At 41.8% G+C, this 15,075-nt stretch overlaps 1 protein-coding gene across 4 annotated transcripts in view; it reads right to left on the reverse strand.

Moving 5' to 3' along the window:
• dym (dymeclin) overlaps positions 1 to 15,075 on the reverse strand; it is a 275,633-nt gene that overhangs the window by 43,607 nt on the left and 216,951 nt on the right. For all 4 annotated transcript variants that reach the window (XM_052039238.1, XM_052039219.1, XM_052039228.1 and 1 more), the window contains one exon: positions 5,580 to 5,762. In XM_052039238.1, the coding sequence (XP_051895198.1) occupies positions 5,580 to 5,762 (183 nt within the window). The remainder of the gene's footprint in view (positions 1 to 5,579; positions 5,763 to 15,075) is intronic.

Below are 15,075 nucleotides of genomic sequence, written 5' to 3' on the forward strand. Positions count from 1 at the left end.
TCAAAAACTATCCCCAGATTCTACCATTCACAATAGGGTCAATTTATAATAGCCAATTACTGCATACCAATCTGTACATTTTTGGGAAGAAATGGAGCACCTAGAGGAAACCCAGATGGTCACAGGGAGAGCGTGAAACTCTACACAACAGCACAGGAGGTCAGGACTGATTTGGTCGCTGAAGCTGAGAGACAGCAGCTCTACCAGCTAATTCTAACCTGGGTTAGATTTTCATATTTTCCATGTCGTAAGACAATATAGATGAAACCCAATCTTTTTCACACATGAAAAACTGCATTCCACAGTACATAGAAGAACTTTTCCTCCTATTTTTCAGTGGTCCTTATTTTTGAGTTTTAAAATGGATTGCTACAAATTATACTGAATTTTTAGGTGCTTTTGTGCAAACATGCCACTTAGTCAAATTTGTATCTGTGGAGTCTGTCCTGCAACCTCAGCTAGATGGATTCTACATCACAAAACAGAAATGCTTTTAAGTAAATTTCTACATACAAATTATTTTTTGGTACAAATACAGCAAAGGAGGCCTTCTCTTCTTTAGACAGACCCTTGGGGTCATGGATGACTTATTTCCACTGCAGTTTTGTGTGCTCTGTGGTGGTTAATGAGGCCTAGGTGGGACCTACAGACTCTGCTACAGGTGGGGCAGGAGGTACTTTATGAAGCAGATGGGGGTGCAGGGGGGCACACTGAGGGGCAATGCATTCCTTCTGCCAATTATGCTGGGCATTTTGCTCCCATTGAACTGACTCGAGCTTCCCCATGCCACCTTGAATGTTCCTTCTCCATTTTGAGAGGTCATGGGCTAGGGATTCTCACAAGTTAGTGGGATGTTACATGTTCCAGAGAGGCTTTGCAAGTTTCCTTTGTCTACCTGGTAATCTCTTCTGATGACAGAATTGGAAGAAGAATGTCCGTTTTGGGACAACAGTGTTGGGCATGAGAATGACATGGCTGGCCCAGTGGAGCTAACTGACCATAAATAGATCTTTGAGGCTGCTGTTGATCTGAAAGAGGATGCTGCTGTTGATTTCCTTAACCAGCCAGTGGATCTGGAGAATTACAAGGAGGCACCTCTATAGTGCTTTGATATGCTGCCTAAGAGTAGTCTGCATCTCAGAGCACAAGAGGGCAAGGATCTCTACTGCCCAGTAGGCCACAAACTTTATGCCACTTTAAGGTCTTGATCTTCAAATACTTTTTTGATCAGATAGTCGAGAGCTGTGCTGATACACTGAAGGCCATGGTCAATATTTGGTATCATTGAGAGGTGGCTCCTGAGATATTTTCCAGAGTCCTGCTGTGGACTTTTATTGTCTGGGAGTGGTGTTGTACAGTGCATAGTTGACAGAGGGCCTTTCTTTGGTGAATGTTTAGTGTTCATGCTTCAGTGAAAAAGTTGACAGTGATTGGAACCTCAGAACATGCACATACCCAAGCCTCACAAGAGATTGCAGATGCTGGAATTTGGAGCAAAAAACAAACTGCAGGAGGAACTCAGTGGGTTGAGCAGCATCTCTTTGGGGGGGGGGGGGGAAGGGGGGGAGGGGTAGGAATTGTTGACATTTCAGGTAGAGACACTGCATCAGAACAGGTGATGCAGGGTTCTGATGAAGGTGTCTATTTTTCCTGTAAATTAGCTCCATCCCTACATTAGGTTTGTTGGAGGTACGGTGCAGTATTGCAGCTAGAAAGTCTGAGAAAAGTGTTGGGGCGATGATGTAGCCTTATTTGACACCAGCCTACACTGAGATTGTATCTGTTGTGGACCTGATGATTACAACTTGCATGCCATCAAGTAGCAGAATGTAGGATGAAGACAAATTTCTAATGGCGGCCAGATTTGAGAAGGATGCTCCTAAGTCCCTCTTGTCTGAGAAAAACAAAGGCTTTTGTGAGGTCAAAAAGGCCTTACAGTGGTTGACGCTGTTCCATGCATTTCTCTTGGAGTTCTCATGTGGAGAAGATTACATCATTGAACGGAATGGAATTAATTACTGACAGTCAAACAAAAAGGACTGAGGGAATCAAGGGAAATAAGGTTAGTGCAGGAATATGGTGCTGCAATCTCCTTTCTCGAAATCAGTCACAATTATGGCATCTCTGAGGTCTCTTGATACATTCTCTGCTTCCCAGATGTGCAAGGCAAGGTTGTGAATTTGTGACTGAACTTTCTCTCTGCCAAATTTTAGAACTTCAGCAGGGATACTGTCTGCTCTCAAAGCCTTGTTGTTGCTTCACTTAACATATGATCTTGTTTATCTGGGGTGCTGGTAACGCTGGATGAGATGGTCTGTTGTGGGATGGTATCAAGGACACTTGTGTCAAAGACATTCTCAGTTGAGGAGTTCTTTGACATTCTCAGTGGAGCTCTTCTTTGGCACTAAATGCCTTTTCATCCTTGACAAGCTGTTCTCTGCTTTTGGCTCTCAGTGTGGTGGGCTCTCGGGTGGTTGGGTTGTAAATGGCCTAGAAATTGCTGAAAAATTTACACCTGTCTGGTTATCAATGAGTTCCAGGACTTCCTAGCTCATTCCACCCACCACCTTTTTCTTTAGGTTATGCGTTTTATGTTGCACCTCGGCCTTCAGGTGCCTTTGGAGCAGTTTCCTTTTCCTTGAGGCATGGCAGAGCTTCCAATCCAAGAAGGCATTGTGTTTACAGTTAATTAGCTCCTAGATCTTCTGCTTATTTTCATCAAATAAGTTCTCATGGTGTTGGTATTTAAACTAAGAGCCTCTTCACAGGTTCTAATTATGGTAAACTTCAAAAAAGGTTAAAAAGTTCATAAACAGTGAGAACACAGAATAACCTACCACCTATATATTCTTTCTCCAAGAATATTTGAATTATAAAAAGAGTAATTAGTGAATAACAATTAACTAACAATCTCTTAATAAGAGTTAAACATAGCGGTGATGATACACGAACTGTATAACAATAAGAACATATAGAAGACGTGAAGGAGACTGTCTATACTTAATAGAAAACTATTAAATACTAGTGGTACATAGGTAAGATCTATTATGTGTATAATATTCCAAAATTAGCTACAAAAAATGACAGGCTCCTGCAGATTTTAGGAATAAGCATTATTTCTCTAGGGTTTCTATTTGGATATGCATGCAGTTCATCTTAGCTAAATTAGAGTTGGGAGAGATCGGAGTTCATGGGTTAGATTACACGTCTGATAATCAGGTGACAGACAATTGGAGCCAGTTTCCAACAGCCTTAATCGTTTCAGCCATTGCAGTGGCGCACTACAATAGAACTGGACTTGCATGACAGCAAATATCTTTCTCTAGCTAGCAACTCATCAGAAAATGTCAACTGTAGCAATGCACACTGGTCTACATCAACGTTTCAGACAAGTCCTTTCAGAGTTTCATTTCATGATTACAGTTTTAATTCTCTGATTTCTGCTTTTCCCAGACTACTCATTAAATCTGGAGGAGCATTTTCATGGCAATAAAAGGTAAATCTCCATTCGTAAAGCAATTACTTTCCTAGTTTATTATACGTGAAAATTTGCTTTTTCACATCACTGCTAAATTTCAGCAGTGCTCAAGGCATCAGGTGCGTGTCATAATTTTTCATGAATGAAAATATGCTATCTGGGAGATTGGATGCAGAAAGGAGAGAGAGCTGGTATCAATGCCTCCAAATGGAGTCTAATGGCAGGACGTTATCTCATCCAGAGTCTCTTTATTCTTCTCTCCAGTATCAGAAAAGTTCATGACATGAGACTCAGGTTACATTTACTCCACAGCTACAAAAATGGGACTTACCTGTTGTATTTCTTCACGTTTCAGCATATAACTGTGGATGAAGCTTCAATCCCCATCTTCAAACTCTCATTCCTTTCATTGTCCCCAAATGTGTTATGACCTCCCAAATCCTGTCCACCTCTGCCATAATATATCTACATTCCATTAATCATTTCACCCACCAAAACAGTAAAGCCACCCTAGTAATGACAAAAGTGGCCCCTGCTGTAATGGTAGAGCAATATTTCTTCTAGGAACATGGGAACAGTGGCAATAAATTCTTTACCGTCTCAAGCCCATCAGACCATTGAATTAGTTCAAGATTGATTTCAAGATAGTACTGTTTTCCTCCTATTCCTTCTGGATGTTAATCCTGAACACTGACCACACCCACCGGCCGTGATCAAGCTCATGATTGTTGGCCCTCTTTGATTTCACCTCCAACCTTCTAGTTTGCATATTTTCAATTACAGAAAAGTATGACACCCAATCAATGACATTTGAGGCCTTGAACATGACAGATGTTTGCAGCTCTAGGCTCACAACCAAAATGGTTGATGGAGTGTTAAATAATGGCTGTACAAAATTTCTCAATCTCTGCATCCAAAGTCAATGATCTCTCACTTCTCTGCTTTGAATTCTATTTATCATGGTTTAGCTCACTCAATTAATCAGTTTCAGTCCTGTTGTAAGTGGCCCTGTCCATCCACTCTACATACACTTCCTCATAACTACATAATCTTCTTGGCCTACTATACCACACTATCCTCTACCACATCACTCCTCCACAGTGAATTTAATTATGATAGCACTTTATTGGTTCCACTCTTAGTATTCTGATAGTAGCCATAACAACTTCATATGATTTCAGTCCAATCCAGTACTGCATTGTTACCTTTGAACTCTAGATGAAAACATCTCAACTTTCTTCTTCTCAGCATCTTCCTTAAAAGACTTTGTTACCATTCTCAATATCTCCAGTTCCTGTCTGCTCATTTTTTGTGGAGTGCTTTTGAAGATTTCTCTCTGCTAAAGTGCAACATCAGTGCACATTATTAGTCTCAAAGAGAAAATGCTTGTGTGATAGTTACAGCAGAGGCTAGAACACATTTCCTAACAGTAGCCCAGAGATATTCAAGATGGACAAAAGAGGCAACCAATTTTTGATTGATGGAAAGTAGATGTTCCAAAAACTTTAGGATAGTTAGATAAAGAGTGAAGTAGAACCACACTTGACTGTGATCCTCATGGATGAACAGCCTAACATTAGTCAAATATTGAAGATGACACACAGTGACCTTAATAAAGCACTGGAAAACCACTAACACCCAAGAGCTGGTCCCCCTGCAGAAGCCAGTGACTTTAGGAAGAGAATTAGATTGGGGAAGAGTAAATAAAACTTAATTATATTAGATGTGAGGTGTTACTCATAGTACTCCACACTACTGTGGGGTGGAAATATGTGAGGTTCCCATTTCGTTCAGTGTTGGTTCTACAACACACATTAAAATGCTTAAGGATAGGAATATACAGAAACAAATACTGTTTTAAACTATCATCCTTAACTACATCATCTTCTTGACCTAATACACCAATCTGTCAGAAGCTCTGTTTCTTTTACATGGTGTGCTGCTATTTTTGTTGTATACTGGTCAACCGTGGCTGATGTGTCATAGTGTCAAATTTTAAACAAAAAAATCTTAGTTAGAAATCTATAGTCAAACTAAATCATTGCAACTGAGACTTAGGCAAGGTTTAATGAATGGAATGTTTGTCAAATTCATTCCTTACCATGTCAAGATTCTGCATCACATCCTGGAAGGAAGGGTGTGTGCGGAATTGTTCAAAGAGATCCCGTTTGTACAAGAGTGCATAAACCAGGTTGGGATTGTGATGTAGAGAGGAGGAAAGGCAGGAATTTATGATCTCCAACATCATTCGAATTACTTCTTCTATAACGTTGAGATCTTGAGCCTGTGTAAGAGAAAATGCAAAGAGTAAGTTCTATCTCAGAGAGAGCTCTAAGAACTAAACTCACAGTCCCATTGTCTGATTATGAATGCACAATTATCTATATCTGTGAAATTCTCTGCATACATCACAGAGCTTAAAAAGCTAAAGTTCCAAAAAATATAGGTTAGGTCAGTAACTATTCGAAAAAGATGACACTTATTACATTTATTATGATTATCACAGTCCAGCTTGATCCTTTTCTTCCACAATGTTTAATTTAAATGAGTGGAAGACTATTGCAGAAATGATTTCTCAGTTTTATTTTTAACATTTTCAAATGTTATAAGCGATAGAGTAGAGCAATTTAATGTCATGCTGTTGAACCAGAAGGGTGTAGAAGGATCCCCAAGAAATGCATTTATCTTGCAGATTCCATACTGGCAATCCATGTAGTTGTGCTTGGACCGTGTCCATTAATGCCCACGAACATCAGCCTCAGTGGAGTTTACAGGCCAGTGGGAGAACAATTTATCTGTATGGAATGGATAGATTCAAATGCTATTTTGGTATTATCTTTGGTGCCACATGCACATTGAAACAAACCATGGCCCCAAACCTGTGCCACTTTTTCCTCCCAAAATTTTTCACCCCAGGAGAAAGGGAGAAATTTGGAAGTGGATCCAACAGGAGATATTAGGAGTTATAAGAGTTGACAAATATAGATTTTTATTTGGCAAGGTTTACAAGGGATATACCTCAATGTTAGGAAAGCAATGATCAAATGCAGATCAAGAGTGAACCAATTCAATGGTGTCTAGAGCTACTGTTCCCATTTGCCAAGGAGGAATAATGCTCTAATCTCACACTAGGGACTATTTGACTTAAACAACGTTGAAAGGTATAGAGAGATACAGCACATGATTAGGCCCTTCGGCCCATTAAATCTAAACTGACCATCAATCACTCTTTTACACTAATCCTACATTACTCCCATTTTATTATCCCCATATTCTCATTAACTCCCCCTATATTCTACCACTCATGCACTAGGGGGCAATTCACACTAGCCATTCAACCTACCAACCAGCATGTCTTCGGGAAGTGGGAGGAAAACAGAGCAGTTGGAGGAAGCCCATGCAGTCACAGGAAGAACATGCAAACTCCACACAGACAGAGATCAGAAATGAACCTGCATTTCTGGTGCTGCAAGGCAGCAGCTCTCCCAGCTGTGCCACTGTGCCACCCAATTGGAGTTGTTTCAGTGCTGTGTAGGATTGGGGGGCAGAGGGGTAGGGATGGTTACATGGTACAAAATGGTGAATGGGGGTTCAGAAAATACTTACAAGGCTACCAAGAAGTGCTGCTGAGTTGACTTCGATCAGGTACTTGATCAGCAACCTGTGGTTGGGGTGTGATGAAAGTGGGGTAGGGGTTGGGGGTAAAGGATTGTAGGGGAGGCCAGGCAGGTAAGTGGGATGAGAGGGATTATTGGAGAGAGAGGAGGTTTGGGAGATGGGCAGATTGCAGTGGGGGAGGAAGAGAGAGAGAGGAAATACAGGGAGGGAGGGGAGGACAGAAGGTGAGTGGGGGCTGAGTAGGGGTGAGATGTGAGGTGTGTAGGAATCTGCTAAAGGCAAATGTGTGAATGATCTGTCCCATCAATGTATATGAGAGGAATCCCAGTGCATGTAGGCAATATGTACTGTACAAGTACATTTGTGCTTGTAGTGTGTATATGCTAAATTTGTACATCGGAGGAAAATAAAAATAAACTGCTGCCGATGCTGGAAATCTGACACAAAAACTGAAAATGCTGGAAGTACTCAGCAGATCAGGCAGGAACTTTGGAAAGAGAAACGTTAAATGTTTCAGGATGAAAACCCTTCACCAGGACCAAAGGGTATTTGGTTTGTTAAGGTCATGGTATAACTTAATAAAACTTTGGTTAAGCCACAGCTGGAATATTGCATGCAGTTCTGGTTACAATACCATGGGAAGGACTTGTGTTGCAGAGGGCGCAGAAGAGATGTACCAAGATGTTGCCTGCGATGGAATATTTCAGTTATGAGGAGAGGCTGGATAGGCTGGGTTTGTTTTCCTTAGAGAGAAGGAGGCTGAGAGAGGACTTGATAGAGTCTACAAAATTATGAGGGGCACAAATAAGATGGACAGTGAGAAACTTTTCACTATAATGGAAATACTTAAAACCAGAGGGCGTATGTTTATGGTGAGGAGTAAGAGAGTTAGAAGGGATCTGATGATATTTTTCTGCATACAGAGGGTGGTTGCAATCTGGAACACACTGTCTGAGAAGGTGGTGGAGCCAGGTACTTTCACATTTTAAAAATCATCTGGAAGAAAAGCAAGGTAACATGCCTCAATGACTACCGACCAGTGGCTCTGACATCCACCATCATGAAGTGCTTTGAGAGGTTGGTCATGGCACGCACCAACTCCAGCCTACCAGACAACCTGGACCCATTGCAATTCGCCTATCGGCGAAACAGGTCTACAGCGGATGCCATCTCCCTGGCCCTACATTTAGCCCTGGAGCATCTGGACAGTAAAGACACATCTGTTAGACTATTGTTTATTGACTACAGCTCTGCCTTCAATACAATAATTCCAAGCAAGCTGTCACCAAACTCCGAGACCTAGGACTCAACACCTCCCTCCGTAACTGGATCCTTGACTTTCTAACAAATAGACCGCAATCAGTGAGGATAGGCAGCAATACCTCCGGCACGATTATTCTCAACGCTGGTGCCCCACAAGGCTGTGTCCTCAGCCCTCTACTCTACTCCCTATACACTCACGACTGTGTGGCCAGATTCTGCTCTAACTCCATCTACAAGTTTGCAGATACCACCACCGTTGTAGGCCGTATCTCAAACAGCGATGAGTCGGAGTACAGGAAGGAGATAGAGAGCTTAGTGGAATGGTGTCATGACAACAACCTTTCCCCCAATGTCAACAAAACAAAAGAGCTGGTCATTGACTTAAGGAAAGGGGGCGGTGTACATGCACCTGTCTATATCAATGGTGCTGAGGTCGAGAGGGTTGAGAGTTTCAAGTTCCTGGGAGTGAACATCACCAACAGCCTGTCCTGGTCAAATCACGTAGATGCCACGGCCAAGAAAGCTCACCAGTGCCTCTAATTCCTCAGGAGGCTAAAGAAATTTGGTTTGTCCCCTTTGACTCCCACCAACTTTTACCAATGCACCATAGAAAGCATCCTATCTGGATGTATCATGGCTTGGTACAGCAACTGCTCTGCCCAGGACCGCAAGAAGCTGCAGAGAGTTGTGGACACAGCCCAGCGTATTACAGACATCAGCCTCCCCTTCTTGGACTCTTGTCTTTACCTCTTGTTGTCTTGGTGTAGCAGCCAGCATAATCAAAGACCTCACCCACCTGGGACATTCCCTCTTCTCTCCTCTTCCATCGTGTAGAAGATACAGGTGCCTGAGGGCACGTACCACCAGACTTAAGGACAGCTTCTACCCCACTGTGATAAGACTATTGAACGGTTCCCTTGTACAATGAGATGGACTATGACCTCACACCACTTGTTGTGACCTTGCACCTTATTGCACTGCACTTTCTCTGTAACTGTGACACTTTAATCTGTACTGTTACTGTTTCTACCTGTCCTTGGAGAGACGGAGGATGAGGGGGAACCTGATAGAGGTTGTAAGATGATGAGGGGTATTGACAGGGTAGATAGTCAGAGGCTTTTCCCCAGGGCTGAATTGGTGGCCACAAGAGGACATAGGTTTAAGGTGCTGGGAAGTAGATATAGAGATGTCAGGGGTAGGTTTTTCACTCAGAGAGTGGTGGGTGTGTGGAATGGGCTGCCGGAAACGGTGGTGGAGGCTGATATGATAGGGTCTTTCAAGAGACTGTTAGATAGGTACATGGAGCTGAGTAAAATAGAGGGCTATGGGTAAGCCTAGTAATTTCTAGGGTAGGGACATGTTCGGCACAGCTTTGTGGGCTGAAGGGCCTGAATTGTGCTGTAGTTTTTCTATGTTCTATGTTCTATATCAACACACTTTGTACTAACCCAATGTAACCGCACTGTGTAATGAATTGACCTGTACGATCGGTTTGTAAGACAAGCTTTTCACTGTACCTCGGTACAAGTGACAATAATAAACCAATACCAATACCAGATGAGCCCTTGAATCACCAAGGTGTTGAAGGTTACGGACCAAAATGCAGGCAAATGGGACTAGCTTCAATGGGCATCTTGGTCAGAATGGATGAATTGGGCCAAAAGGCCTGCTTCCATGCTGTATTACTATGACTCTAAATGGAATGCATATAAATGGGTTCTTGATGGTTCTCATGAACATGGTGGGCTGAAGGGTCTATTTCCGAGCTGTATGACTCTCTATGACTCTAAAGGTCCTCTACTGGCCTGCCCCTGCTGCACAACACAGCTTCAACAATCAAGTTCCATCATGAAGCCCTGAAAGACACAAATCACTTTCCATATCTTGGGATCCACCGCTCAGTGAAGGCAGACGTCAATGATGAAATTAAACACTTGCTTCAGTGAGCCAGTGTACACGTTAATTGAAAATTGAGACCTCAACACAACACTAAGCTCTTGGGCTTCTGAGCAGCACTGATCCCTGCTCACCAGTACGCCTCAGAGACATGGACAAGTTACTCTAGTCATTTCAAAGCTAATGGAGAACTAACACTGTCTCCACAAGCTCTTCAAAATTCATTGGTAGGGTAGGCAAGCCAATGTTATTTTCCTTTTCTGGGCCAAGATCCCTAGCATTGACACTCTGATCATTCTCAATCAGTTTCATCATCTGCAAGCCTGATGCAAGTCTCCAAAACAATTCCAAGCTCCTTCATGGTATACAAGGGATGTCCAGGACTAAAGGAACACATTAAGCTGAAAGAATGCAAGTCATCCCAAGCACCCAACCACCCTATCAAGCACCATCTGCAGCAGAGTCTGTGGATCCCACACAAAACTCATCGGCCACCTCAGACCTCGGAGAAATGGAGTGGAAACAAGTCAGGCTGGATCTGAAGGACTGAGTAAGGATGAAGGCCAAGCTCATGCAGTAAGGATGAAGGCCAAGCTCATGCAGAGATAAATGCAGAGGTTTCTGTTCATTGCTCTTTTGCTGAATGCATACATTTTACTTTATTTGCTAGAAGGTGTAAAAAGAGGTTGCTCACTAACTAAACAGCCTCACCAGCAGTAACAAAGCAATGATGTTGAATTTAAAAATATCGTTTTACCATTTACATGCAAACGTTGGAAGGAGCTTGCTTCTTTTAACTGTGTTTAAATTTTTGGCACAATTTCACACCTCGTGTATGCAGCTGACTCATGATTCAGGATTTCATTTACAGAGGTTGCTAGCTCTACTCATTGCCTGGATATGTCATTTTTTTAAATTTATAGTTTTAAGACAGCAATTAAAACACAGATATAGCTGGTGTATAACAAATTATGTAAAAATGTTTGCTGATTTTGTTTTGTTGACAGTACCATTTCACCTAAATCTCATACTCTGACAGACTCTCAAACAAAAAAAATACTTGAACAAATAGCTTATGGCATGACAATGAAATGCACTGCCTTTCAAATGCATATCAATATCTCAGTTTGGCTGAAGTAGTTAAACATGTTTTAATCAATTATAGAAAATCAATTATATTCTTTTAAAGAAGTATACATTCTACACTATATCAGAGATATACTATGCTTCCAAAACTATAGCCAAATAATACTACATTCTTTTTAATTACTGGGCTCATACCCAAACCTTTCTTAAACCCACCCCTGGATTGCATTTAGACTTTATTTGACCTCAAAGTACTTTAATGAATCAACCACTGCTTGGAATCTGGAGCATTTCCCTAATTTTTGGTTATTAAATTAAATGCATGGCTACAGATCAAAATGCATTCAGCCTTCTAAAAGCTCCGGGAATAAATGAACACACTTTGTTACAATCATTTTACTCCTTTTTGTCACATGAAAGAAAAATGACAAATGCATGACAACCTAGTTGAATAACCACTTTAGATGCAGGTCCACATAATGGTGATTATCTCTCAACAAGTGAGTTACAGACAGAACTTGCTTCAATTCACTTGAGCAATGTCTCTTCAGAGAACATAATGGTGACCTGGCAATAATGTGCCAATTGAGCATCAGTCATTCTGAGAGGTGAGACAGTAGACGGAGTGGGAAATGGTGTGCATTTGGAAGATAGAGGTGATAAAAGCTTAAGGTAAATACCATAATTGGTACAACTTCTGTAGCTCCCTTACTTCATTTTCAAACATCTGCCATTTCCCCTCTCATGTAGTCATCGACTCATGCTCAGATATAGTTCTATTGATGCTACTCACACCCTTACCTCGCTCAAATACGCATTCTTCAAATGCGAGCCAAGACTGTGAATGTTGGCAGACTGTTTAACCATACAGATTTGGTCTGTCTGACTCAATTCCATACCAGGCAGTGCAATAGTGAGACTTGAGAAACCAAAGTGAAAACCAAAGGGAGGATGCTACCAAGACACAACACTATATAAAAAAATAAAGTAAATGCAAAAGTAGTGATTAGGCAATGGCAGTTGAGAGTTTTAAACATAGAAAGAAACATTTGTGATTCTAGAATGGAATGAGTTAAGCTAGGAAACTGCAATGAGTCTTGATTCAACACAGTGTGGATGCAGGGAGGAGGAATAGTAATAGCAAATACAGTTTGAAGGAATGAGAGGGGGAAAGCCAAGAAGAATTGTCACAATCATCAGTTGTATGATGAATGCAGAGAGAAAGAGAGAGAAAATAAATAGTCATGGCTGGAGTTCACAGAGTGAAAGCCTTTGAGATAACAAACTTGTTTCTGTTATCCTCTGCCACTGCAAATTTGGTGCCTCATTCTTCAATCAATTTTCCACAGAAATTAATATGGTCAATAACAACACATTCTTCCATTCAGTCCATCTCAGTGTATGCCTGACTGTGTGATTCCCTATTGAGCTGTTCTGACACAGTTATGTGGTTACCTCTGAATTTCTGAAGGAAACCATTCCTGTCCACACCAAGTTTGCACCATAGATAAAGCACTTAAGTATGTAAAGGACAGGACAGGAGAAAATTTGTGCAGTTCATGACTGATTTCCACATCTGGCTTCATAGTAAATGAGACTGCTGTATAAGCCTGCAAATTTTTTTACTTTTGTGTCTCACAATCCTAAATAAGGAGATCAATTTTACTACACCAGAATTGCCCTCCTTAAGCAAAGGAACAACGTTGGCTATTCTTCAGTCCTCTGGGACCTAGCCTGTGGCTAAAGAGGATACAGAAATCTCTGGTAAGGCCACAACAATCTACCCTCTTGCCTCTCTCAATAATTTGGGGTAGGCACTGGAGACATCCATCTTAATGTTCTTCAAACCATTTGACCCATTATCAATTCAAAATTTTGATCTCACTGTCGACTAACCTCTCAAATGGAATTCCCTCATCTCCCCAATTATTGCTTTTTGTTGAGAAAAAGGCTATACATCTTTGCAAGAGGTTTGAATGAGATAACAAAAAGTTTAATTGAAAAATTGTTTTTGAGTTTAGGAAGACAGTAAGGCTTTCATTTGAGAAGAGAATGGCTTGAGACTGATGAGCTGAATGGCCTCCTTCTGTGTCACAGCAAGTAATTAAGTAAGCTAGTCTTTTGCATCTTTTTCCACTAAGTCAGCATGTCAGACTCATAGTGTTACCAGTACGATGTACCTAATGTGAAACCTGCCAACTTCCTAATTCATTTATATCTTTCTCCATTTCTCTATTTACCCATTCTGTGGTAGAAACACAATTGAAAGCTCTTGGACGTAATGCTGAAACTATCAGATTGTAGCAAAAGCCCATCTGAATGATTAATGTTCTCAGGATATTCACATCGGTATTCACCAAGGAGAAGGACATGGAAGATAGTGAGATCAGTATGCTGGTGGTCTAGGGAATGTTGATATCGAGGAGGAGGTGGCATTGGGTATTTTGAAGAACATTAAGTCCCCAGGGCTTGATAGGATCTACCCCGGATTATTGAGAGAGGCAAGAGAGGAGTTTGCTGGGGCCTTGACAGAGATCTTTGTATCCTCTTTAGCCACAGGCAAGATCCCAGAGGACTGGAGCATAGCCAATGTTGGTCCTTTGTTTAAGAAGGGCAGTAGGGACAAAGCAGGAAATTAAAAGCCGGTGAGCCTTACATCAGTGGTAGGGAAATTTTTGGAGTAGATTCTTAGGGATAGGATTTACACACATCTGAAAAAGCATGGACTTATTAGGAATAGTCAGCATGGCTTACTATGGGAGGGGTCATGTACTACAAACTTGATTGAGATTTTTGAGGAGGTGACAATGATGATTTAGGAGGGTAGGGCAGTGGATGTTGTCTACATAGACTTAAGTAAAGGTCCCTCATGGTAGGCTGACCCAAGAGATGAAGACGCATGTGATCCATGGTGACTTGGTCCATTGGATTCAAAATTGGCTTGGCCATAGAAGAGCAAGGGTAGTGGTGGAGGGGTATTATTATGACTGGAGATCTGTGACCAGTGGTGATCCACAAAGATCAGTGCTGGGACCTCTGTTGTTTATGTACATCAGTGACTTGGATGAAAATGTACGTGGGCTTGATCAGTAAGTTTGTAGATGACACAAATATTGGCATAGCTGTGGAGGGTTGTCAAAGGATACAGCAGGATATAGATCAGTTGGAAACATGGGTGGAGAAATAGCAGATGGAGTTTAGTCTGGGCAAGTGTAAGGTGTTGCATTCTGGGAGGTCAAATGTAAGAGGAAAGTATTCAGTAAATTGCAGGACCCTTAGGAACATGATAACAACCTTTCACTCAATGTCAGCAAAACAAAAGAGCTGGTCATTGACTTCAGGAAAGGGGGCGGTGTACATGCACCTGTCTACATCAACAGTGCTGAGGTCAAGAGGGTTGAGAGCTTCAAGTTCCTCGGAGTTAACATCACCAACAGTCTGTCCTGGTCCAACCACATAGATGCCATGGCCAAGAAAGTTCACCCACACCTCTGCTTCCTCAGGAGGCTAAAGAAATTTGGCATGTCCCCTTTGACACCCACTAACTTTTATCGATGCACCATAGAAAACATCCTATCTGGATGCATCACGGCTTGGTATGGCAACTGCTCTGCCCAGGACCGCAAGAAAGCAGCCTCCCCTCCATGGACTCTGTCTATACCTCTCGCTGCCTTGGTGAAGCAGCCAGCATATTCAAAGACCCCACCCACCCGGGTCAGTCTCTCTTCTCTCCT

Source organism: Pristis pectinata, chromosome 2, assembly GCF_009764475.1.
Source record: "Pristis pectinata isolate sPriPec2 chromosome 2, sPriPec2.1.pri, whole genome shotgun sequence".
Taxonomy (NCBI): Eukaryota; Metazoa; Chordata; class Chondrichthyes; order Rhinopristiformes; family Pristidae; genus Pristis; species Pristis pectinata.